General features: G+C 34.7%; 1 protein-coding gene across 9 annotated transcripts in view; it reads left to right on the plus strand.

Moving 5' to 3' along the window:
- CADPS2 (calcium dependent secretion activator 2) overlaps window positions 1-26,015 on the plus strand; it is a 556,850-nt gene that overhangs the window by 332,443 nt on the left and 198,392 nt on the right. For all 9 annotated transcript variants that reach the window (XM_079149839.1, XM_079149831.1, XM_079149833.1 and 6 more), the window contains exon 8: window positions 448-587. In XM_079149839.1, the coding sequence (XP_079005965.1) occupies window positions 448-587 (140 nt within the window). The remainder of the gene's footprint in view (window positions 1-447; window positions 588-26,015) is intronic.

The following is a 26,015-nucleotide window of genomic DNA, read 5'->3' on the forward strand; positions in this document are numbered from 1 at the left end:
ATGTTAAAATATGAGCATATTTGTACAGCTTCAATAATTGGTTTTGGTTTATAAGCATGTTATCTACAGTTTCAATGAATCTTTTTCTGAACTTTCTTGGCCCTAAGAAGTTTTGAATAGTCTTGAAATTATAGGTGTCCATTAAGTATTTTTCAACTGTCAGTTTAACTATAGTTTGTTGCGCTATTAATTCATTATAAAGTGACACAGGAAGGAAACATATTTTGTAATAATATGAACAACACATACTTCTCAAAAATAATGTCTATATCAAAAACCCATCTGTTGTGGTAGGAGGTAGTCAAATGGTTTATGAGATAGGTTTGGGCATTGACACCTTCTTCACAAGTAGGAAATGTACAGAATAGATTCCTGTGTCAGTTCAGAGATGATCTGTACCATACACTCCATGCGCTTCAAATTTTTTTTTTTTTTTGTCCTTTACAGGTGGTATTATACCCAACTTCTAATAGCTCCAAATCTGCTGAACTACACCGCATGATAGTTCCAAAAAATAGTCAGGACTATGACTTAAAAATCAAACTGGCAGTGCGCATGGAGAAACCACCACACATGAAGCATAGTGGGTAAGTGTCATTTGAAAATATGTTACCCTTCAATTGTTTTATTTCATTTCATTGTATTACTTTTGTCACCTTAGTTAGAGAACCACCCTATCAGATTTCCACATGGAGTTTTCTCAAAAATATTGATGTATACAGGTTGTTTTCCAGTTTTCTAGATTTGCGAAAATATTTATGGGTAAGTACCTGAGTATGTTGTTAGTGTAACTGTTTTTCTGTACACTGACACGATGTTGGGCTTGGTCATGTTGGTGTTACACACTACACTAGTCATAACTCCGACATGCAGGGATAACTGTTGACAAGAATTCTTTTCATTGTAGATACAGGAATAGTTGAAACAAGCACAGTGTTCAAGTCCCCAGAAATGGTTAAACTTTCAGAGAATATATAAAAACTAGAAGGTGGTTCTGACATAACCCAGGAGATTGTTCAAGTTTTGACAGAAGAGATATAAGTGTTTGCCTGACATGTGAGTGAAAACTAGATCAATACTGGAGAGACTGCTGCCAATGGATAAGCAAGCAGGACAGGGACTGTCCCCTGGGCAGTGCCATGGTCTGAATCAACCTTCATTTATGCTGGTGTCCTTTTTCTCTTGTAGCTGGTGAAGGAACAGGTCTGAACTCTTGAATAAATTAAAATGAGTTTTCGAAATCCAAATCTTTCACAGATTAACACTTTAGGACTTAACTACAGCCGAATCTCAGCATGAGGTGTTAGCCAGTAGGAAAGAATGGCCACTTTTCTTTTTATGGAGAGAAGCAGTTGCTGAAGGGGCTTGCCTGAGTTTAGCACAGTCTCAGGAGTCTCGGAAAGTACATTCCTGTCAGGACAGGTCTGCTGGCTTTGAAGCCAGATCACAAACAGGCTGATGGTTCAAAAGATGAGAATGATTCTTTGGATAACCCTTCAGGAAAAAAAAAGTTGGGTGCTGTGCAGGGGGCAGTCCCAGTGTGCATACCACCACTGGGACGAGAACATTGCTACACCGGGGTGAGACTGTATCACTTCCTTGATTTGGAGGACAGGATGTGCATTTTCATAACAGCTCATGAAAGGGAAAAAATACCTTGGACCATCACCTCTTAGAAAGGGAATGGTAATTTAGGTAGCCTACATTGTGGCATCTCAAATGTACCGAGGAAGTCAAGTCTGTAACTCAGCTCATAATGCAGATGGAGATCCTGGGACTTAATACTTAGAGTTCTTTCATTCAGCTATCTACTGCTCACCATTAATTTATGCAGCAGACAGTTATCAAGCACGTCCTCTGTTCCTGTTTGGAACTTTTGCGATGGAATTTGGAGGTGAACACTGGAGAGGAAGGGCATTGCAGTCACATGACACAGCCCATACAAAGGCAGGAGTCCTGGGAGCACTCCGAGCTAATGACAAGTTTCACACAGTTGGCATGGAGTGCTTTGAGACTAGAGCGGCCACTAGCTCTCAAAGTACTTAGGGACTAGTAGAGTTTCGAGTCACACATAAAAGAACACAGTATGTTTCAGGAACTGCAGTTATTTCTCTATCATTTTTTGCTCAATCTCCTTTTCTTTTGATGAAGAGCACAGTAAGAAATGGGAGTCTATCATAATGCCAAGATGGCCCATAATCTGCCATGGCCAATACCATGTCAAATACCCCTGGGGCTTTCAGATTGTTCCCGGAAGGAAAATGGAACATTAAGCAAAGCATAGGGCAAGTTCTGTAGCCTTTAATTCTGAGGAAAGAAATCCCTGGTCTTAATCTAGCGGCTCCTAAATTTACAATGGTCCAGAGCAGGTGGATCAGTCCAGCCCCCTGTGGAGTGTGATTTTTTTGTAGGGGTAGAGTGAGGTGTCATTCTGTTGCACCAAAAGAGAATTTGTTTTTATAACATTTCTTTAACTAATGACCTTCATACTGGCTCTGCAATTGACTTCTGCTCAAGACTACAGATCTACAGCAGGGACCACAGAAGGGACACTGAAGAAGACAGGTCATAGTCTCTCAATTTAATCTTAACCTAAAGCTCAAGAGCTCACCAAAGGATTCAGACTAGGCATGCCTCACATTCCAGCCGCATGAGTTATTACCTCCCATTGCTAAGAGTTTCTAACTGGCATTCTGGACATCTCTGCAGTTGATGGCATGCAAAGTGAAAGAAATGAAAATATCTGAGACATTGTTCTGCTAAGTTAAGAATATTATAGTCCACAATTGCAGTTCAACAAAAACTATATTAATACAAAATTAGAAATGATAATTTACCAGAATTGAACATTTTCAATGTTTCAGTAATAGCAGTTGATCCCTCTAGGCAGGGACAGTTGGAGGTGCTTTACCACAGCATCTGTTCTGGCTTTTCAGTCCCTGTGTGGTGACACTTTTAAATATTTTGAATATTACCCCTGTACATAGGTATATATTGGAAAACATGATTTCAACCACAGCATAACTACATTCATCTTTTCTGCAATGCCTTTTTTTTTTTTTTAGTTTGAATTTTTTTTTTTTTTTGCAATGCTTCTTAAATGAGTTTTACTGAACTACATTTGAGAAAGAAAGTCAACTAACCTTTTTCTTATCAATATGCAATCATCTACCAAGGTACTAGGAATAGTGGATTAATAACATTTTACTTTGAAGTTGGATTATGTTCTGTAAATAATGCATCCTATAATTAATAATTAATAGATGATAATTAATAATTGAAAAAGAAAAAAGCTGATATTAATATGAATAACAGAAACAAGCTGTTTTTTTAAAAAGATGTGTTCATATTTAAAATATGGCACATTCCTCTTAACAGACGAGTTGTTCAGTGGATTAAACAATAATTTAGAGTGTTAGGGAGTTTTATCTTGACAGCACATCAGACTTAGAGATCCTCTGGGACATTAGTAGTATAAGCCTATTCTTTTCCAATAAAGTGGGCAATAAATAGGACTCACATTTAGACTCTTAGCACATACTCTGTTTTGTGTGTCACTTACCTATGATCCCTGCATTGCTCCTAATGAAATATTTTTATAAGTATTATTTATGTTTTCATGTGTTTCCAACTGCACAGTAAGCTTTTTAGGCCTGTTTGAAGTCCCAGTGTCTCCCACAGTATGTAACTGAGGATGATGTAACAGCCAGGAAAATGATTAACCGTGTGCTCCTTGGAGTTTTAAGGGGAAAAGGTGTAAATGTTAGAAGAAGCTGCATTCATAACTTGAAACTTAAAAGTTTTTAAAGACAATTTACAAGGAATGAGGATGATTTTAGTGTAAAAAATACCTTAAATAAATTAAATGGTGTGTGGTTTTAAACTGCATTTTTAATGATCTATTTTTTGAAGAAGAAAGCAAAACACACATGACCTAAAGCTCATGTTTCCGATAACTAATTGGTTCATAAATATACCTTATAGGTTTTTTTTTCAAGTTGGGCTAACGTCATACAAATTAAAATGGATATTTACTTTAGGCAAAAAAGTCTAATGAGGATCCCATCCTTTTAAAACCACATTGGGCATTACCAAAAGAAACGTATTTAGCAAAATATTGGATTCATTATTCATTTGGAGTGTTTCATATAAACTAATTATAGAAACTGTTAGATAAATCTGTTAAATGAATTACCAGCTAGATTTTGAATGATTGCATGATTCACATCCAGTTTTCAAATTTATTTCCTGCTTTTGTGCATAGCTGGGAGACAGCAGCATTCTTAACAAATGAGCTGTACTTTAGCATAGCCTAGTGGCTAAGTAGCAGCATTAACTTAAAACACAGTTTTGCTGTCCCCATTCTTACTAAATGAAATTATATTCCTAATTCAAATGTTATTTTCTCAGCTAAAAGAAAAGCAAAATAAGATGAAAGTAATGAAATAAATGACTATTGTGACAAATCTAAAACTGAAAAGGAGAAAGAAGAAAATTAAATTGACTGTCATATATGTGGCAGGCAGCATAATGACCACAATCTATCAGAGGTCTAATTGCTTTTATAGGAAAAAAATGAATAAAAATTTTTTGTGAATAGATATCTATAGACAGATTTTCTCACAGTTATGAATTGATAAGGTAAAATCTTAGCAAAATCACTATCATAGATACACATTTTTCTTTGTGTTGCAGTTTATACTTGACTTTTTATACTTTTGTTGAATGAATAGATGGGTTTTTAAATTGTCACTAATAAAACTCTCCTGTTAAATTTATGTCATAAAAATATAAAAGGCTCATCTCTTGTTGTACAGGAAGGACAGCAATTCAACTTCTGGCAGAAGAACAGAATAAGCAGGCCATGATCCCATGCTTACCCATGACCCTTGCTTGCCCAGAAACAGGGGCAGCTGGACATCTGGGCTAGGACATCACACAAAAACTTCACACACTTAGCATTCAGTCATCACATTTGCACATAAAGTGAAATGACTATGCTCCAATAAAGTTGCATGTTTTGTTTCTGATTTAAGATTTATGTTCTGGCTGGGTGCAGTGATACACCAGTAATCCCAGATGCTCAGGAGGCTGAGGTAGGAGAATCTTAAGTTCAAAGCCAGACTCAGCAACTTAGCAAGGTCCTAAGCAACTCAGTGAGACCCTGTCTCTAAATAAAATATAAAACAGTGCTGGGGATGTGGCTCAGTGTTTAAGTGACCCTGGGTTCAATTCCCAGCACGCTCCAAAAAGAAAGCAAGAAAAAAAGAAAAGATTGATGACCTATAACTAATTTAAGGGACAATATCATGAGCAAAGGGAAGAAAATCTTAATTATGTCTTGCTGGAAATTGGAAGGTTCAGGTCTTATAAAAAACAAATGTGTTCTTTGCTAGAGAAAACTGTTTTCCTTCTCCCTTTCTCCCTCTCCCCACCCACTTTTTTTTTTTTTTTTTTACTATAGAGAATATCAAATTCAAGGACTAGCACAGTCCAGGGCTAGGCAATCACCTAGCCCTGATTTCTTGTTTTAAACCTACCTTTGAGAATGACTTCCTATCTGATTTTGTCTAAAATAAACATATTTTCCATCTGACCTTCCTCTGAACCTATATTTGAGTCTGTTTGCCTTCCCAGATTCACGTACCTCAGTCTACCCTATCCTGTTGTCAAAGAAATTCTGTGGCTCATAGTCTTGCCAAAACTTTTGGCCACATGCTTGCTAGTTTCTTAAGTCATGATCAATTCTGTTTCCAACTACAGTTTCCAAAAAAAGATGCTGGTCTGTGCTCCTCCATAAACAAGTAACCTAGTCATCACGTTTACAATGAGAAGAGAGTAAGTTATAAAGTCAATTTCTTTTTTCACATGCCTTAACATTCGAGGCCTTTTTGTTGTTAAATCATTAATACCTGTATTTTTATTTTTACTTATTAGTGCTTATTAACAAATTAGGTAATAATGATAGAAGTATTTCCAAACAGTTCAATAGTCATTAAATGAAGAATTTCAACTTGTTATACTTCCTGGTTGCTACCATAATAAATATTTGCCTTAAATTTAGGCTCAAACTGCATCTTTTTATTCATCCTTTTAGGATTCTTCTCCAAGAGAGAAACATCTTGACAGGCATTTCTTTTCTTTTCTCTTTTATTCCTCTCGTCTCTGATACCCTTCAAAACAGACCATATATAGTCATGGATTATCTTAATTTTCCATACTTTAAGTCACAGTGAAAATTATTTAGAAATAGAATATAAAATAGTGTATATGAAATTTTTGTTACAAGTTAATGTGCAGAATTATAAGAGTTTTATTTGCAAAACAAGACCTTACTTTGTACTGTGTACAGATACAGTAATCCTGTGTGTAATAAAGCATAACTTGTGGGCTTGTTTAATGCCTGACCATTATGAGAGGTGAGGAAAAATTTTAGACTTTATTTAAGTATTAATATTTAGTTCATTCTCTGGTATATGTGACTGACTAGTGACTAGATAAGGGATAGATAGAGTCGTGATAGTTATCTAGAGTGAATTCTAGCTTAAGAGCCAAGACTTGGGGCTTTGGTCTCAATTCTGTCACTAACTTGAATAAGTCAGTACATCTGTCTTGACCTCACTTTTATCAGTTGCTAACAGGGACCATGGCCTAGAAAATTCAAAAACTCCTTAGGCTCCAGAACCTTATGATTCAGTAACTCCTTTGCTCCCCAACCTCTCCGTGTTCACAAGCCTCTCATTCCATTGCCATGCCATTATTACGGAGGACACAACAGTGTTTGGAGAGAAGTGGCCAAAAGGAGGGCAGCATGGAGAAAGATGAAAAAATTGGGAATTCATTTGAAACCTCTCAAGGCAAGGGAAGGATGAATAAGGACTGACAGACATCAGGCTAAGAAAGGCTTCGGTTGTATAAGATTAATTTGAAAACTACATGCTGTAGAATTTAGTATAGTCAGATAATATTAAAAACAGATGCAGATGGAATTTAGAAAGGAAGTACACTAAAATACTCAATAAAACAATGAATGAAATTGAATTTTTTCTCTTTTCCATATCTTCTGTAATGTTTTCTATAGTGAAAGATTTGCAGTTATCAAAGAAAAAGATTTTCAGTTAAGGGTAGTTAAATTTATTTTACTAAAAATATGATTATTAAGGAAATTCATCTGATTGTATCCCTTTATATACACTCCAAAGGATTTTTTTATTATATTTTTTTATTTTTACAGACTGCATTTTGATTCATTGTACACAAATGGGGTACATCATTTCGTTTCTATGGTTGTGCACAATGTAGATTCATACCATTTGTGTAATCATACATGTACAAAGGGTAATGATGTCTGTCTCATTCCACCATATTTCATACCCCAACCCCTCCTCCCTCTAATTTCCTTCTATATAATCTAAAATTTCTCCATTCTTCTCTCCCTCCCTACCCCCACTAAGTAACATCATCCACTTACCAGGGAAAACATTTGGTCTTTGTTTTTTGGGGATTGGCTTATTTCACTTAGCATGATATTCTCCAGTTCCATTCATTTATCTGCAAATACCATAATATTATTGTTCTTTATGACTGAATAATATTCCATTGTGTATATATACCACAGTTTCTTTATCCATTCTTCTGTCTAAGGGCATCTAGTTTGGTTCCACAATCTAGCTATTGTGAATTGAGCTGCTATAAATATTGATGTAGTATGCTAATTTTAAGTCCTCTGGGTATAAACCGAGGAGTGGGATAAGTGGGTCAAAAGGTGGTCCATTCCATGTTTTCTGAGGATACTCCACACTTTCCAGAGTGACTGCACCAATTTGCAACTGCACCAGCAATGTATGAGTGTGCCTTTTCCCCCACATCCTCCCCAACACCTATTGTTGCTCGTATTCTTGATAATCGCCATTCTAATTGGAATAAGATGAAACCTTAAGGTTGTTCTAATTTGAATTTCTCTAATTACTAGAGGATTCTTGAGAGTTGATTTTTCAAGGGTTATCAGGACTGAAGAACAAAAACTCTGGAGCCAAATTCCGTGGATTCAAATCATTGGCCTTCATCATTAGTAGCTATGAGGTCTTGGGAAAGTTATGAAACCTCTCTGTGTCTTAGTTTTCTCAAATACAAAATGCAAATGTTAGCAGAGCCAGGCTCAGAGACTTGTTTGAAGTAGCAACCTTAATACATACTGTGCTTATTAGGAGAGTGACTGGCTAGCACACAGTAACAGGTGGTAATTATTGATAAAACCCTAAAGAAGGCATTTTGAGATACTAGTAAAAGGAGGAAAAATGAAAATTTAAAGTATGAAATGGAACATAAGTGTCTACCAAATCCCCCAGCCTCTGACACACCCCCTACTCCTTTTCAAGCCCTTATAAAGGCTGCTGCTGAGCATAGCAGGAGCCTTCCTGGAGGTTAGGCTCCAGCCAGCTTGTGTGACTTTCATCCTCTGCCTCCTTAGTTTTCTCATCCTTAAACAACATGGGCTCCCTAATACATCATTGGGTTCCTTCCAGCTCTAAAATCTGTTTCCTTTTTAAAAAAAAATCTTTCTTCCATCATTCCTTCATTCATTTAAGTTGACAAAAACTGTATTTATCACTTACAACATATTTTGAAACATGTAAACATTGCAGAATGACTAATCCAGCCAATTTATATATGCACACATACTTGTTTTTGGTAGTAAGAACACTCAAAATGTGCTCAGATTTTTTTTGTTATTAACTATAATCGCCATGTTTTACATGAAGTTTCTGACTTTGAATTATTTATTTTAAATCTAAAATTGGTCTTAAGGAAACTGAGATGGAAATATTCATACTCATGGTCAAGAGGGAAATAGTTAAATGATTTTCAAGTCAAATTGTTCTTTAAGATCTTTTCTGTCCACAGGAAGCAGGGTTCATAATGGTGAAGTACATAGGCTTTGAGGCTGGACTTGATTTTAAATTGTCCCTGTTGTTTATTTGAGAACTGCATCAAGTTTTCTCAGATCTTCACTTTTCTCACCACTAGTGTTAGACTGTCTTGAGTGGCAAATGAGATATAGTCAAGCATGTGACAGAGCTTACTATACAGTAAGTGGTCGGTTAGCTAGTAATGTGCATTATTAATTTTTTTACAATTTTTATTTAAAATTGATTTCTAGCATACATAGAAACATAAAAATTGTACATATTAGTGGGTTACCATTATGCTTCAATACATGTACCCCTTGTGTAATGTTTAAATCAGGCCAAAATAGGTTTCATCAAATGTTTATTATCTTCGTAGTGAAAATATTCAATGATAATTATATTCTTCTAGTTTTAATATATACTTTGACTTTATCCTGAAACAATGCTTAAAGACAGATGAGAAAATAGAGGGGACAAATCATAATTCCTTGAAAGTATAAAAGTTATAATCTTCATCAGGGAATTTTGTTTAATTATTAAACTGTAACATTTTATTTGGCAGCCATTTTGGTTGTAGATGGGGAGTTGTTTTTCTTGGTTTGTTTCTTTTTCTGGAAACATTATTTTGACTCCTATGTCCAGTGGAGAAAAAGGAACATACTACATACAAGCTTTGAACTTTGAGTAGCTGACTTATATGATGTATCTGAGAAATAAGCTTAGTTTCTAAAGAATATCTGGAGATTATTTCATAGCAAGTGAGAGAAATAAGATAGAACTGTCCCTTTAATTTCAGTCTCATGCAGTCTAACATATCTTTTAATCTTGATGCTTTCAGTGCATATTTTGAAAAACTAATGGTACTTTTTGTGTGTTTTAGTGCAATTGCGAGCTTATTTATTTATTTATTTATTTATTTATTTTGCTTAAATCATTAAATAAGTATGACTTGATCTATGTAGCTCTAAGCAGTCTATCAGGTCTTGCTAGTTATGGTATTACAATTGCTTTAGTTTAATGATACACAGTTGATCTCAGAAGTTTTTGTATGCCAAATATGTTAGTTTTAATTTCATCTTAGGTATTTGCTGTATATTTTAAATATTGGTTTCATATGTGCTTTATTTAAGGAGATAGTGATAAGCCTAAGAGAACTAACTGCTCAATACTTAATGACTAACTGACTTATTTTGTAGTTATTAGAGCACCCAAGACATTCATATACTTGAATAATTCGTCTGACTATGTGTGTTAATGCTTTATGCAAACAGTCCCTGGGAGATTAGTGCTGTTGAGATGTGGGTTCTGAAGTCCTTTGCCACTGCTGACTCTGCTACAGAATGTGCTGCCCCCTCTCCCACAGTAGCCCCTCTCATGAGTCAGGTCTCCATCAGAGGCCATCTCTACAGAAAAGCCCATCACTCTGCAGAGTGCCCTTCTCTCCTTGCTACCAATTCTCTCTGCTTTTAACTGGCTTCATTACTTTTTAAAACTCTTGTCATTACCTGATGTTTTAGTCACTGGCTATTACTTTTGATTAGCTCCACAACCAGAATATAATCTCCATGACATGTTCTATTGTTGACCAGTTTCCCAAACAAATGTAATTCCCATAGGGTTGGAACCTTGTCTTACAGCTACTTTTAAACCCAATATTTAGAACGTTGCTTAAGAACCAAATAAATACTTGTTGAGTGAATGAATGAATGTTTTCTAAAGAAAAAAGATGATGTGGAAATTGTGTTCACAATTCTTTCATTTTCAAAGTGTTGAACTGTTCAGATATAAACTTCAAATTATGGTACCATCTAATTGGTCTACTATAGTACAAAAACTTTGGGGAGTGTTTCAAAATATTTACTGCCCCAGAAGAATTACAGGAAGTTTCACTAATGTATATATCTCATATGTCTATAAATCTAAAGACTCTAATCATAAAAATATGTATTTTTCCTAGAATTTAAATTCAAAGTCATTATTCTTTATGGTGAGATTTACTTTAAAAAAAATTTGTAAAGGCTTGTTGTCTGTGATGGAGAAACTAAATCTCTAATAGTGTTTATTATCTATTATTCAGACCATTTCTGTGACGTGTTATTAGACTGTAGTAGGAGGGTTTAGTAACATGTCCTGTAGGTGGGAGTATACTCCAGGGTTAATTTTTTTTTTTTTATTTGTAAGAATAATGTGTCATGTAATCAATACTTATTAAATACTTAATGCAAAAATAAACCACCTTAGATTTGAGCTTTGTTCACACTGTCTTTTGTGGAATCAATGAAAGTCATTTGCATTCTTTCTACTGCAGTGACCACTGAGTTAATGAAATAGTCATATTTCAGGATTTTTTTCTGTCAATTCTATTTAGTGAATGCTTTTACTCCACTTAAATAGACCTAAAAAAAAGACAAAAAAACCTTGATGCACATAGTCTCCCTAACAATGGACAAGAAGAAGGAGGAGAAATAGGAAAGGAATGAGCACTGTCATCACCAGAGACTAGTCCTGGACCTAGCACGAAAGAGAAGAGTGGAAGGAACAAGCCAAAGAGCGCACTGACTGCTTTGGAGATTTGCAGAGATTTCAGAGGGTCAGGGCATAGCAGAAGGCCAACATCAGGAAGAGATACAGGAGCCTGGAAGTTATATAAACGAGAAAGCTGCAAGAACAGCATCAGTAGCAGTAAAAGAACTTGATGGACATTCATGGCAGCAGACCTGGCCTCTGAACAAGGGAGAATGAGTGAAGGGGGTTATGGCAGAGGTCCAAGGAGGAGAAAAAGAATCTTAGGAAAATATGCATAGGATAGTGTCTGAAAATACAGAAAATATTGCAAAGAATCCCTTTTTAGAAGTAGTAATGACTTGTCTATTAGTATATTTAATTATGGCATTCTTTAAAAAATAAGAGCATCCAGTCTTAAGAGTCATAAGGAATATTGGCCACTCCGCTAGATGATCAGAACAGAAGTCTAATTGAATGCAGCATTGGTAGCAAGACATAACATCATGCCACAGCTCCCTGCAAGGCTGTATTTGTAATACCTGGAAATCATTCCAAGTGAACAATACTGAGAAAGATAGGAAGTTTTTGAGCTGGATGGGTGTGTGTTCTGATTATTTAGAAAAAAAAAATCACAACTTTACCATTATTGAATGCCAGTATGCATGGCAAAAGAATGCAGAGAAAGTATGCAGAGAAAGCAAAGAATTTATAAGTATTAAAACATCAAATCGATCATCTTGGGATTACCTTAAGAATAGCACATAACTAATCAAATAAGTATGCCTTAGTCTCATGACTAATATCAGTTTGTTAATTTATAAAAATGATGTCTTTTTAGGGCCTTTGCTTTTTCATATAGTATTTCCAAAAACAAATTTTTATTTCTTCCAACACTGTAGAAGGAATTAGCAATAGTCTGAAAAGAGAGAATTTGATTATCAGCTGTTTCCACCCTTGTGAAATTGGCAACCTTAGCAGTTCTGCCAGTTGGAGGGATGTTTAGGTTTATCTTTAATGTTCTACTTCCTCTTCGCCCGTTAGTAATAATACGTCTCTATCTGTCTGTCTCTCTGGTGTTTTCCACAATGAAATTCCTTTTTATTTGTTCTGCCAATCCTAATTCAATTTCTATTATAACAACAACAGCAAAAGGCCTGTTTCGGTAACTTTTGTTCTGATTTTCCTATACTCGCCTGTTTTCCAAAGCATTCAGAGGTTTAGGAACACTATTTGTAATACCTCTACCAAAAACTGCTAGTGCTTCCCCATTGTATATGGAATTGGATTCAAATTTCTTAAACTAACATTGAAATTCTTCAAAAATCTGGTCCCATCTGCTCTTTGCAGCCTTTTCTCCCTTCTATATCCAATATAAAATCCAATATCAGACAAATTGATAAATTTATACATCCAGAAAATGCTTTTACTAATGTATCCCTGTTTCTTCCACTCTGTGCTTAACAAAACCCTACCAATCTGGGACCAGGTTACATGTTCACTCACATTAGCACATGGACCAAGAAAGTAGTTTATTTTTCTAGGATTAATCTAATCTTCCTTCATGAGTTAACTGCAAGCCACTTCCTGCCCATTCCCCTGGTTGAGGGAACTGCTGGGTCCATTTTATACCACAGTCTCTGGCACTCCTGCCTCAAGGAGATCATTCCAGCTTTGCTAGAGCACAGTACCCAAGACAGATTTGAATTGTACAGTGGGACAGAGGCCCTCTTTCCTAGGTACACTTCTTAATTCTAGCAGCTGGGCTTCCCATCTCCACCTCTGTCACCTCTAGTACACAAACACCTGGCTTTTTCCCTTTCCTGGCTGCCTTGAACTTTTCATATATAGAATTTTCATTAAATTAAATTTTGCTATCTCAAAGAAAATAAGTGAATTTAAAATGTTCTTTTCTTTATACAAGTGTTAAGCCAAACTTCTAATGGGCCCAATAAATGAGCTCCATAAATCCATGCATTTTGCCCTGTACCTAGGTAGCCCCCTTGGGTGTAATTTTTATCGGTCCTCCTCAGCAGTGAAAGAGCAAGGATATAATAAGTATTTGAAAACAGGAACAGAAAAATGTCTCTGTTGGTCATCCCTTTGAGAACCATTTGTGTTTATCAGTGTTCATTAAACTAAACAAATATGGGACATATGTAAGAACAATAAAAAGAACTCAGCCCCTCTTAGTGAAAACTTGTAGAAGGAAAGCTGGTAGAACCTGATGGTCAGATAGATTGCTGTCCTGATGTAGACCATTCTGCAAAGAAGCACTCACTGAACAGAGTGAACAGGACTGGCTGAGAGGACCACAACACTGAAGTGAATAAAGACAGCCACAGGAAAACAGGAAGCAGTGGTTGAAAATACTGCAAAAATATGGATAAATTTACCACTCCGCATATCTCATTTTCCATTGATCAGAAACATGGCCTTTTGTTCAGAGAGACAAGTTCCCATGTTTAGCCTTTGCCTTGACCTCAAGTAACACAATTATAAACACTTTACAGAACCTGCTTTCGCCGTCCAGTCTTGCTCTAAGTTATAAGCAACCATGTGTTATTCCCTCAAAAATCTAACCCCTAGACTTACTAAGTAGCATGACTGAGAGAAAGGAAAGTACGCTTATGCTGAAATATATGAATCATTGGTTAAATGAGTTGAAAAATAATTAAAACTTACTAAAAGACATAGTAGTACACCTTCGTTGGAGTACCTAGAATGTGCAACCCAGGTGCCTAATATAGTTCTATCTCTGGGTGATCCTGGGGCAAGTTACTTAATTTCCCTTTGCCTCACTTCTTTATCTGAAAAATGAAATATGCTAATTACCTGTTTCAAAAGGTGCTGCAAGAGTGAAGTGAGTCAATATATCACTGAAGTGCCTAGAACCTTGCTAGCTATCATCAATTTAAAGTAAATTGATTTACAAACGAACAGTTTTAATTTTATATTATCTATAGCCCATGTAACATCAAAATGTTTTCTTATTACAGTAGTATTATATGTTTCATTAAAACAAATTATCAGAGAAGCATCAAGAAAAGTCACCAGATGGTGGCACTTTAAAAGTATACTCTGACATATAAGAGTTAACTTTTGTGGTTGTATACCAACAGAAAATAAATTTAAAAATGCCTCTCTTTTCCTTCATCCTCACCTGCAGTATCGACTGTTTTGTCCATATATCTTTGTTTCTCTGCATACATCTTTGTTATATTAATATATTCACTTTACAGTAATTTTAGATGATTCATATTTTTAGCACTGATTTTTCTGCCAGCAGTTAGCACCCTCTATTTATTGTTCTGATCATTAAAGTCATATCATGAATAAATGGGTTAAAATTATTTTCTAATTAAAATTATCCCTACAACTTGCATTTATACAAAAATCAATTGGTTATAATAAGTCAGGTAATATGAAAAAATGAACTTTGTGATACAGAGCATAAATTGCTTTAATGATTGATGAATAATATGAGTGGAATGAAAAATTTACTAGGCAAGAAGGAGAAAGTGTTTATACTGATACCAAATATTCAGTGAATGGATTATAACTGCAATCTTGCCTTTAATGTTTCCCATGGTAATTGTCAGGAAGAGGTATGAAGAATGGTGGGACCTTAATAATATGCCTTGCCATTTTAATTGCTGAGAGAAGCAAGAGAATCTTAATTGCCAGGAGACACATCACTAATTAAAGTGTCATTCTACATTCATTCTGAAATAATTAGTTTGAATATTTGTAAGAGCTGAGATATAAATTTAGTTCCAAATTCAGGAACATACCCATAACAGAGTTTGTTAAAATGATTTATGGTTAAAAAAGGTTAACAGTCATAAAATTTTAAATGTTTCTCTAATTTGATACAATTTAATTTTTATTAGATTATTAAAGTTGAAAGAATGGAGTTCACAAGATTTTAAAACTTAGTATGTTTATAAAATTGCTACAATACTAAGTTAAATTCCTAAACTGCTTTCCGATTTCTGGGATATTGCTATATTTTTCCCACTACTTTATTTCTGCATTTATCACAATTTCGGAAAATCTTCTTTTATAAATAAAAATGTCAACATGTGTCTATAATATAATGTATGAATTGCAAGTTTTGTTAATACTACATGAAACTTTTATAAATATAGTCGTGATTTAGTAGATCTGAAAATTTTAGGCTAATTTCAAATATTTACTAAAATTAATGGAAAAGGACATTGACTCAAAAGAACTTTAAACTTATGAAAAAGTAAAGCAATCAAATGCAAAGTTTGACTTGAAATATTTTTGGATACCCAGATACCTAAAATCATCATTTCAGTTTTCATCAAAATTAAGGACATATTAGGAAAAGTGAAAGCAAGAAAATTGAAAAGAGGAAAAAGTTTTTCATCATGCAGTTATCGCCTCATATTTGACCTGATGATTTTAAGATTTACATTTAAATGTTACAAAATTTAAAACACTCCAGTTTTTCTCCTGTATGATTTGTTACACGGCTGCATTTGTTATGAGGCTATTGATAAGTTTGTCTTGTTGCTTAATTGTTTCTCTAGGTTTGGGCACAGAAAATTAAATGCTCACATGCTTATTTCATCTCACCCCAGCACCAGCGTCATCTTCCTTTTCCTCTTTAACCATTCCTATCCAGGTCTCAGCTTTTGTTCCACTCCTACCTACATAGGACACTCCATTTTGTAATATACCTTTAAATGCCATAGGTTCAGGTAAAATACATAGTGTTTCTACTTTAGACATATTGAGTTGTAGAAACTCAATTACTTAATTTTGTTTCTGGTGCTAATAGTCTAGGATTTCCTCTAAAGTCCTGGTATTCTCCTTTGCCCTCAAATATGGTTGAGAAAATGGAAGTAAGACTTTTGCAATAGAATTATTAAAGTTGCAAAAGTCCCCAGGAAGCATGAGTTATTTTTACTGATATTAGGCTCAACCTGCCTTTAAAACAAGATCTTTAATTTGCTTAGAAATTTACCAAAAAGTTTTGAATGCATTTAAATGTTTCATCAGTAGTAGAATGATAATTTCCTCACTTAAAGAAACATGTGGTAGGTATTAATAAGATAATCCTAACAATTATGCCTTTTCCATAAAAGTCATGTGAACATGCCAGAAAACTGTTTTCAGACACTTTTTTTAAAATAAAACAGGTATTTCTTACCTGTTGGATGATTACCTTTTTAGAGTACTCTTATATTTTACTACTATTAAGCAATCTCATGTACCACATGACTTCTTCTATCTTTGACATCAAAATAAAGTAATTGCTTGAAATATATTTGAAGCACCTAGAACTTTATATTATTATTTAGCTCTTACAAATCTTTGTGATAGGTACTATGATATCAGTTTACAGATGAAATTACTGATGTATAAAGAGGTTAATGAATTTATCCAAAGTAATCTAGCTAGTAAGTGACCATGATTTAAGTTTTTCTGATTCTAGAGTTTTTTCTCTAAGCTACTTGGCATCACTACCTATAATACAGTGTACATTTTTCCCCTTCCCCATGATCACACTAGGTGTTCACTATAATCAAGGGTTGCCAATGACCAACCAAACCAAACACTTTGTGAGTGACATGGCATAAATTCATGTAAAGTGAAATAGGATCATGTGAATCAAGACAGCATGCCCTGCAAAAAGATTCCAAAATATTTTTTAAATGCTCTGCTTTTAAAACATATTTGCAACCAAATTTGGCCCATAAGGTCATCATTTTGCATCTCTTGGTTGACAGAAACTATCACTCCCCATTATTACTTTGAATAATTTTGGAGCCTCTACTTAAGTTGTCACATACTGAGAAATATTTGTTTTTTTAATGGGTAAGGGAACTTAGTCACATTAATATCGAAACTAATTTTTACTGAAATAAGAAAATGAGAGGAATGAAAAAGTAAACTACTTTTTAAAAAACCTTCTTTATGCGCTATATTAAAGTAATGAAGTCCCCATTGCTGTATACTGTTAATACTCTGCCATCTAATTAAATGACCTTTCTGTGGACTCTTCTGTGGTTATTGGACATTGAGGTTTTTGAGGCATGATCCTATTATTCAGTAACTACTTTTCAAACTCTAAATATTAGGGTCTTGATTTTAGACAGAATAATTTGGCATCAGTCTGACATTTATTCCTCATCTCAGAATTCTGCCAGTTTCTCACATGATAAATATTTTAATTCATGACTACATCTTAAAGCTTATGGCTTTGTGTGAATTATATAAAAAGCAAATTTAAATAATGTCTTTCAGACAAGTGAATAAACCCGATCCCCTCTGTGTTGTTACTTTGCCAAAATATCATTGAGATGCTGTCTTGGGAGGCATTGTTGAAAAGTAGACTTAGAATGTTAAAAGCTTAGAATATATTGATGTAACCAGTTCAGAGCATTTACCTTACTACAAAAGCAAATGGCTTTGATTGTTAAAATGTAAGATTCAGAAACAAAATTCCTCCTGATTAGATAAGAATCAAAATCATCCTTTTAAAAGAACTCAGGTACAATAAATAGAATTTAGATCAACAAATGCTCAAACTCTTAAATCAGTGGCAAATTAGGTAACACCCTGGGCTGGAGATGTGAATATTATATAATGAGGATAATAAAGGACTTGAATGTAATGTGCCTTGGGTGGAATTAGCTAATTCCAATATGAATGCTTCCCAATCATTTGTCGACTCAGATGCATGCAGTCCACTAAATGGAAATCTTGGACGTTCTCTCATACACCCCATTATTTGTAATTGAACACCTGATTTCTATCATGCAACAAATTAACATCTGCACTGGATCTGTCTTTTATGCATATGGATACACAGATTAGAATTTTGCAGATAGGCAGATACTTGAAAACAAAAAGACAACATTGTGAAACACTTCCAGCCATAATTTTTGATTACATATTGAGAATCGTTTAATTATCTTACTCCATTTAATTAGCCCTTCTACTTAGGTCAATTGCTTTTTTTATTAACATGACATGTTAGCAATTTGTTAATTGGCATAAAATAACATGAGACTTTACTGGGTATTTGTATGAGAAATACATGTGCATAAGCTAAAGAAAGCACAGAAAAGATAAATGGATTCATTAGTCACCCTACAGTATTTGCCAGTACCACCAATTGGTGCCACCAAATTCTGTGTTTTTGCCCTTTAAACTTCCATCCTCCTTTTATGCAGAATGAACTGCCATATGAGTGGCTACAAAAATTTGAGACCATGGGCATAAAAGAATGATGAAAAGTAATGAAACAGACATATAAATGCTAGTTGTGGAAGGGCAATAGATACATCCATGCAGGTAAGAGAATTAATTTAATAAAAAGGTTCAATCAATATCAAGCCTCTGGGTCCCAAGTCTCTTTACCAGTGTTTTATATTATAAATTATTTCTTATATATCAATAAAGATATTATTGATTTTACTTGGAAAGAACATTTTATCTTCTTCCAAAGAATCCCTCTAGATTCTGGTACAAATAGACTACTGTCAGCGTCCTGTATGGGGAAGGTGGGTGTTCAGTCATGGCAGATTTAGCTGCTTGGCCTTATATTCAGTTATTTAAGTACAACTCGTTTATTGAACCCTAAATGAATTATTACAATGTTGCATGATGGAGAACATATAACAACATTGGTTTCCCTGATATTTCTTTTCATTCCACTTTATTATAAATAAGATTTGTGGTTTCTTCATATCAGTGTAGAATTTATGAGTTTAAGGAGATTTGTGCATCTCTTGACCCAGTGTTTGTTTTACAAATAAAACATTAAGGGCAAGACTGGTGGGCCTTTCTAAAAATATTTATGGAGAGAGATGGGCATTTAATTATTTAACCTTTGCCAGAAAATACTCTGGGCAAAGCCCCAGGTTGAGCATTTTAATAAATACAGAGATACATTTACCATGTCCTAATCCTCATGAGAATTATTTTCCTTCTTGTTAGTAATGTTTTCATCCACTTGGGGGCACTAGGAGCAAATTTAAGAAAAAGAAAAAAATGTTATTTTGCTTGATTTATTTCAGTGAGAAAAATTATTCATCATGTACTATCCGGAAATCTAATTACGTACTTTTAGATAAAATACCTTTGAAATGCATAAAGATGGCTCAGGTTTTTGTTCATTTTTGTTTAAGATTCAGTGTAGATTAAAACAATGGTTCTCAGAGTGTGACCACCAGATCAGGAGCCTCACTTGAGAACCTATTAGACATGCAGATTCTCAGATCTGGTTTGCTGAACCAGAGACTCTAGGGGTGGGACTCAGCAATCTGCATTTTTACAAGCTCTCCATGTAAGGTTTTCTTGCTTACTGATATTGGAGAACCACTAAATGAGCCAAGATACTTTTTTGTTTCCAACTGTAGAGAAATTTATAGGATAGGGGGTTAGCTTATAAAATATGCTTGCAATACTGTGAAAATCTGTTTCTTAGTAGAGGCTGTATATTAACCATAAATAAGTTAACTGAAGACTTAAGCTTTTTTGTTGTTGTTATTCATGATTGTACAATTGGGTTTATGAATTAGAACTATTAGTTGACTAGTCACTTTTATTCCAGTCTTCACCCCCATACCCCTCCCCCCAAAAAAAAAACTAATCAGGTAAAAAGTTTGAGATAAATCATTTGTTTTATATTATGTAGAGAAATCAGCCAGTTCCTGTAATTTTTTAACTTTAACACATTGTGATGATCTCAGAGACATGCCATAGAATGCATGATAATGCTGCTAGCAATATATTTAACATCTCTATAGTATCTTTATAATTATGAAAAGTGATATAATATATACTGGGTAATATAATCCTTTGGATAATCCTTTCAAAGAATTAGGAAACCAGTAATTGCCTTCGTTAACCATTAGGAAAAACTGCAACTCAACTGAGACCAGAATTAGGATTTTTCTAGATTTTTTTTAATCTCTAAGTGTAATATTACTATCATGACAACACTCGTTATTTTTTTAATAAATAGTCAGTTTGGTTGCTCTGTTCATGAGAATAAGTTAAATTTACCAGAAGAGAGTATCCCGTGTCTTTAGAGAAGTCCAGACCACTGATTTTCTACAGAGAACCTTCTAGAAATCTAGATGACTGGCCTGCGAGGCTGGATCTTGAATTCTGAGCTTCCTCCCACACAAAGGATTTTCTCACACCCTCCTTAACAGTATGCCAGACCTCAGGTAGCCCTACCTCCTCTTGTCTTCTTGCTCTTCCTTTTGGACCCTTAATTCTTTGGGGGGACTTAAAGTAGTATAGAACTTCTAAAAGTCTTTATGCTAAGGGAGAATAGAATGAGAAAATAATCACAGAGAATAGAAGAAACTACCAGTTAAGTTTGCTGTTTTTCTGGTGCATTCTGAGCTGTTCATCTGTGCTATGATACTGCCTGCTCCGTTCAACATGGCTGACCTGAGGTGGCACCTCATGGAGCTTCTCTACTATGGTACTCTTAAACTTTTCTCCAAATAAAGACTCTTATCTTAACTCCGATCACCAGGGAACTACCTTTTACCTATGCCAATGCTTTTTCATTCACAACTTATCCATCTAGCACAGAATGTGCCTGGCCCCAGTATGCAAGGAATGGTTTGGAAAGGCTCAAAACTGCCTTCTTCATTTATGCAGGAAGTCACCTGAAGAGGAAGGTTCATATGTACATAGTAGCTAAAGACCATCCCTTTATAATTAATTATAATGCTAAAGTGAGTCTTGTAGCACAGTCAAAAAGTATAACTATCCAATGAATATTGCTAATTAATACTAAAAGGTTCTTAGATCATATAATACTAAAAGTATCAGAAGTGATTATAAAATGCATTTTTTGTTGTCTGTGGTAATAAATGGTACCAACCTGATAATATTTTTATAATAACGTCAATAAAGCATATAAAGAACAAAATACAATGCTTGAAATTTTGTAAATCCATTTTTTCCAAGTAACTTATTGTAAGGAGTACATTGATGATGAAATACACTGGGAATTTTTATTTTAAGAGTATTGGTGCAGAGTGTATATATACCATGACATATCAAATATAACATAGTCTATAATTTTCTCCCCTTTGCTACTTGTTTTTGCTTTCAGGTAGAGTAAAGCTTAATTTCCTTGAATGCTAGTGCAATAAGATTATGTAAGTCTAACTGGAAACTTTTTTTTTTTAAATTTCTAACTAGTTAAATTTTTTATATTTAATAAAATTTTTTGTTGCTTTTTAAAATAAAGTTCATAAGTATATTTTCATTTGACTATTAAGGATAATTTACTCATATATTTATCTGTCTAATAATCTCTCCCTTCTAAAGCTCCCATGGTAATTTACTTTTCATAATTATCTCCTTCCTTATATTGATTGTTTATGAATAGCTTATCTTCTGTCCTCCATTGCACAATGTAAATATTAAATGAATCAATTATCACTAAACAGCACTAACTCCAAGCTAGGTCTTGCATTATCTGAAGTAAGTTTGTTTTCATGCTTATTTTCCTCCAAGTGCAGAGCAAAGGGGAAAAAAATGAGAAACCTTTGGTGAGTTGAAAATTATTTGGTTTCTAGTTAATTACCATTTCAGTGTAATTATTGTTAACTTTCTAATAGTTCATGCATCATACTGAAAAAGCAGATAGAAATGTGCTAACAGCTTAATCAGACTCCATACTTAGGGATGCAGTTTTGACAAGGATCTTCATATAAGTTTTCATTTTATTTTCCTAGGGAAAAATAATATTCATTCTTGACAGATACTGGACATATCACAAGTTTCTTTTCAGTTCTGCTGGTCAGGCTGTGCTACCATAAAGAGATGGAGGAAAGGGGCTGGGGATGTATTCAGTGGCAGAGTGCTTGCCTAGTATGAGTGAGGAGCTAGATTTGATCCCCAGCACCACAGGAAAAGAGGGAAGGGAGGCAAAAGATATTTAGGGGCCTTGATCTTCCCGAGGACTGATTTTTTCCTACTCTATTTTGTTGTTTTAAGAAAGATCTAGCATCACCATCAGAGAGAATTTGATTCTTTTCTGTGAAATGATCTTTTACCAATTTATGTACTAGAGTTCAAATGTTTAACCCTAGCTTTATATCCAGGAGGAAGAGGACTTATGCTTATTTTTGTTTTAAAAATAGGGCCTGGGATTGATCCATCTGTCTGTCTATTCCTCCAGACATATATACACACACATGTACACACACACATATATACACATGTCTTATATATCTATATCCATACATAGATATTTATAAAAGGATATATATATAAATGGTAGAATAATGCTATACTTTACTTTTTTTCCCTCCAACTGTGTTTTTGTTATTGTTAATGCTTGGCACTGTGGATTAAACCAGAGCCTCACACATGCTAAGAAGCTGCACTCCCAACCTCTGAATTATGTGTTTCCTGCTTTTTTTTTTTTTTTTTTTACATCCATATCAGCCTATGAAATGTGTGACTGTGAAATGATCCCATTAAGATAAAAATATTGTGTGATTTGAACTCCTGTATATTAGAATTCTTTGTGGAAAAGTTACTGATTCCTTATGTTTACTCGGGCCCTAAAATAAAAGAAAAGGAGCAGTTTTCCAAAGTTGCTCTTTAGAGGAAACAACTTCACAAGTTTCTTTGAAAGTGGTGATATAGCCTTATTTTGACAAAAGTAGCAATATAGATTTTTCCAGTAGGTGGCGCAAGCATTCCCCCATAACAGAAAATACTGTCTATTGAAAAGTAAAGAACTTGGTAATAAAAGCAACACTATTTAAGTAGAATTAAACAACCTTCAAGGCATTTTATTTTAAAAAATGTAAAAAGAAAAGGTTAGAAGAAGGTGCGTGGTAGTTCATTTTGGACATATCAAACTTGTCAAGACACTATCAAATTAACATAAAAAACTTTAATGTGTAGTAGCATGTGAATAATCACAGATATCACAAGGTCAGTTTTTACCAAAAATATCCGAGATTTGAAATTATGAATATGTTGTGTAAATGTCAAAGATTTTGTTTTTATATTGACTATCTGGATTTCATTTTCATCTTATCCTACATTCACAGGCAGAAATACTGTGGATACAGATTTTAAGCAAATACATTTTTAATATATAATTCTTAAGATTAAAGGAGAAGAATAAACATCACAAAAATCCTAGTACAGTGAATCCTAATCTTATCAGTCACGGCTAATTTTTACTACTGGCTTTATTTTGTTATTCATTTGCCTCTAAATAAATAAATATGTGTGAGAGAGAAACTGGACATCAAAGGATACTTTTCTGTAATAGTCCAGAAAAATTTGGTTGGTTAATAAATGGGACTGTCTTAAGAACCTAAGAAGCCAGGCACAGTGGTACACACCTGTAATCTCAGCAACTCAGGAATCTGAGGTTGGAGGATCACCAGTTCCAACCAACCACAACAACGTAGCAAGGCCCTAAGCAATAGTGGGACCCTGTCTCAAAATAAAAAATAGAAACACTTGGGGATGTAACTCAGTGGCAAAACACTCATGGGTTCAATTCCCAGTACAAAAACAAACACAACAACAACAACAACAAAAAAAGAACTAAAACATTCAGTAGCTTGAAAACCTAATGCATGTCCTCTATAGAAATATTGCTTTTGCCTAATGAATAAGAAGAGGTAGTTTTTGTTGTAATTTGTATAACCTCATAGATAGGGTTTACTTTAGAAAAAGGTATACTTAATTTTTTCCCCAGTATTTCAAAATATTTTTTAATGAGGGACAAAATTGAAAAAAATCATCACCAACCTTCCACCCCTAAATTTTTTAGTCCTTCAAGAAAATTAGGTTGAAATATATTTCAGGAAGTTCTACTACTAATAATGATGCCTTGATTTACATTGTACTCTATAGTTTGAAAGGCCCCTTCATGTGCATCATTCTGCTAGATATCTGTAATGATATTTGTCTATTGTTGTAAAGGCAAATCTTGCTATTTCTGTTTTACAGATGAGGAAAGTAAAGTTCACACAGGGTACATGGCAGTTTAGAGGGATGTTAGACCTAAGTAAATCATATGTGTTTTCATCTCTTCCTTCACTGCCCCACAGATTAATTTTCATTTGTTCATCTCTATTTTGGAAAAAAAATAAAAACTTATTCTATGTCCCCACTTGCTTGCTTCCATATGATGGGATACCCATTGCTGTATTACTCTTGACCTCTCTTCTCTCTTTCCTGTCCCCTTTTCCTTTTTCCTTTACTTACCTAATTGATTAACTCAAGGGCAGAAACTAGACATGAGTAGATAAGCCCTTTGTATTCTATTTGTCTTTAAAAGTGAGTTGTCTAAAGGAAATCCCTGTTCTCTGCATCTCCGGACACATGTATGGTGGGTAGGATCTCCCCAGGCATAGGCCTGTCCTGTTCAGCACTGTGTGTGACTGGACTGTCTAGAAATGACATTGAACCTCGTAAGGAAGCCCACTTCTTACATAAGTGAATCATGCTCTTACAGTATTATTTCCATCAGTATTGAAGGTAGTGTTTCATTCTCTGTCAACTCATTTGTCTCCAGTGAATTTGTTCAGAATGCCAGCAAAGAAATGAGGTACCGAAACACTGGTCTTTCAACAATTCCATCAGTGGATTCTAACAAAGCTCACACATCAGAAGGTCATCTTGAAAAGCATACTAACAGGAGTTGTTTTGGGATATTTAGACATAATTCAACTTTGTCAAAGGTGCAGAAGCTCTAGGAACCTCTTGTTGGGGTCAGGTGCGATATGACCTGGATCTCTGGAGCTCTGTGTCTACTTCCATGGCAGCAGCTCCATATTGCCTTCGTTTTTGATCTTCTATATTAAGTTAATGTTTAGGATAACACTCTGCTACTAAAATTATTTGATTTTTCTTGATCCAAATAAATATACAAAAAAGCAATTTTGTGAAAAATTCAGACTACTCAAGGCTTTTTCTCTTCTTTTAATACATAGTGTGTAATTTTTTGCTGAAGATTTTCTTGCTTCATTATGTTTGTTTGTTTGTTTGTTTGTTTGTTTTTGCAGTGCTGGGGATTGAACCCAGGGCCTTGTGTTTGCGAGGCAAGCACTCTACCAACTGAGCTGTATCCCCAGCCCTTCTATTATGTTTTTACTATGTTTGTTCCTGGTGACAAAACTAGGATTGGCATGTAGTTTATGGAATATCCGGAATAGAAGCTCAGTATCGGGCAGTGAGTATGGCATGGTGAGGAACTGACATGATCCTGGCCCTTAGGGAGGGCATGGCTCAGGACATGGATGTGGGGGAAATGTCCCCACGTCACCTGGTATATATAAAATGGGTGTAACTCTGCAAGTGTCAGGAAAGGCTGTTCCAAGAAAGGCAGGTGAACTCAGGATGAGAACAAATGGGAAATGTGAGACTCCAGCTAAATCCATTGATAGGAAGTATTGGAAAGTATGAAGGTAAGATGCACAAGACTGAAGGGGTAGGAGAAACAGCACTCAAACACCTGGACGAGCAGCAAGAGCCCAGAGAGTGCTGGCACAGCAGTGCTTGATGTCAACGTGAGCCAAGAAAAGTATCCAACATGCTCTGCACAGGCAGTTTAGA

The sequence above is a fragment of the Sciurus vulgaris genome (genome assembly GCF_902686455.1).
Source record: "Sciurus vulgaris genome assembly, chromosome: 8".
NCBI lineage: Eukaryota > Metazoa > Chordata > Mammalia > Rodentia > Sciuridae > Sciurus > Sciurus vulgaris.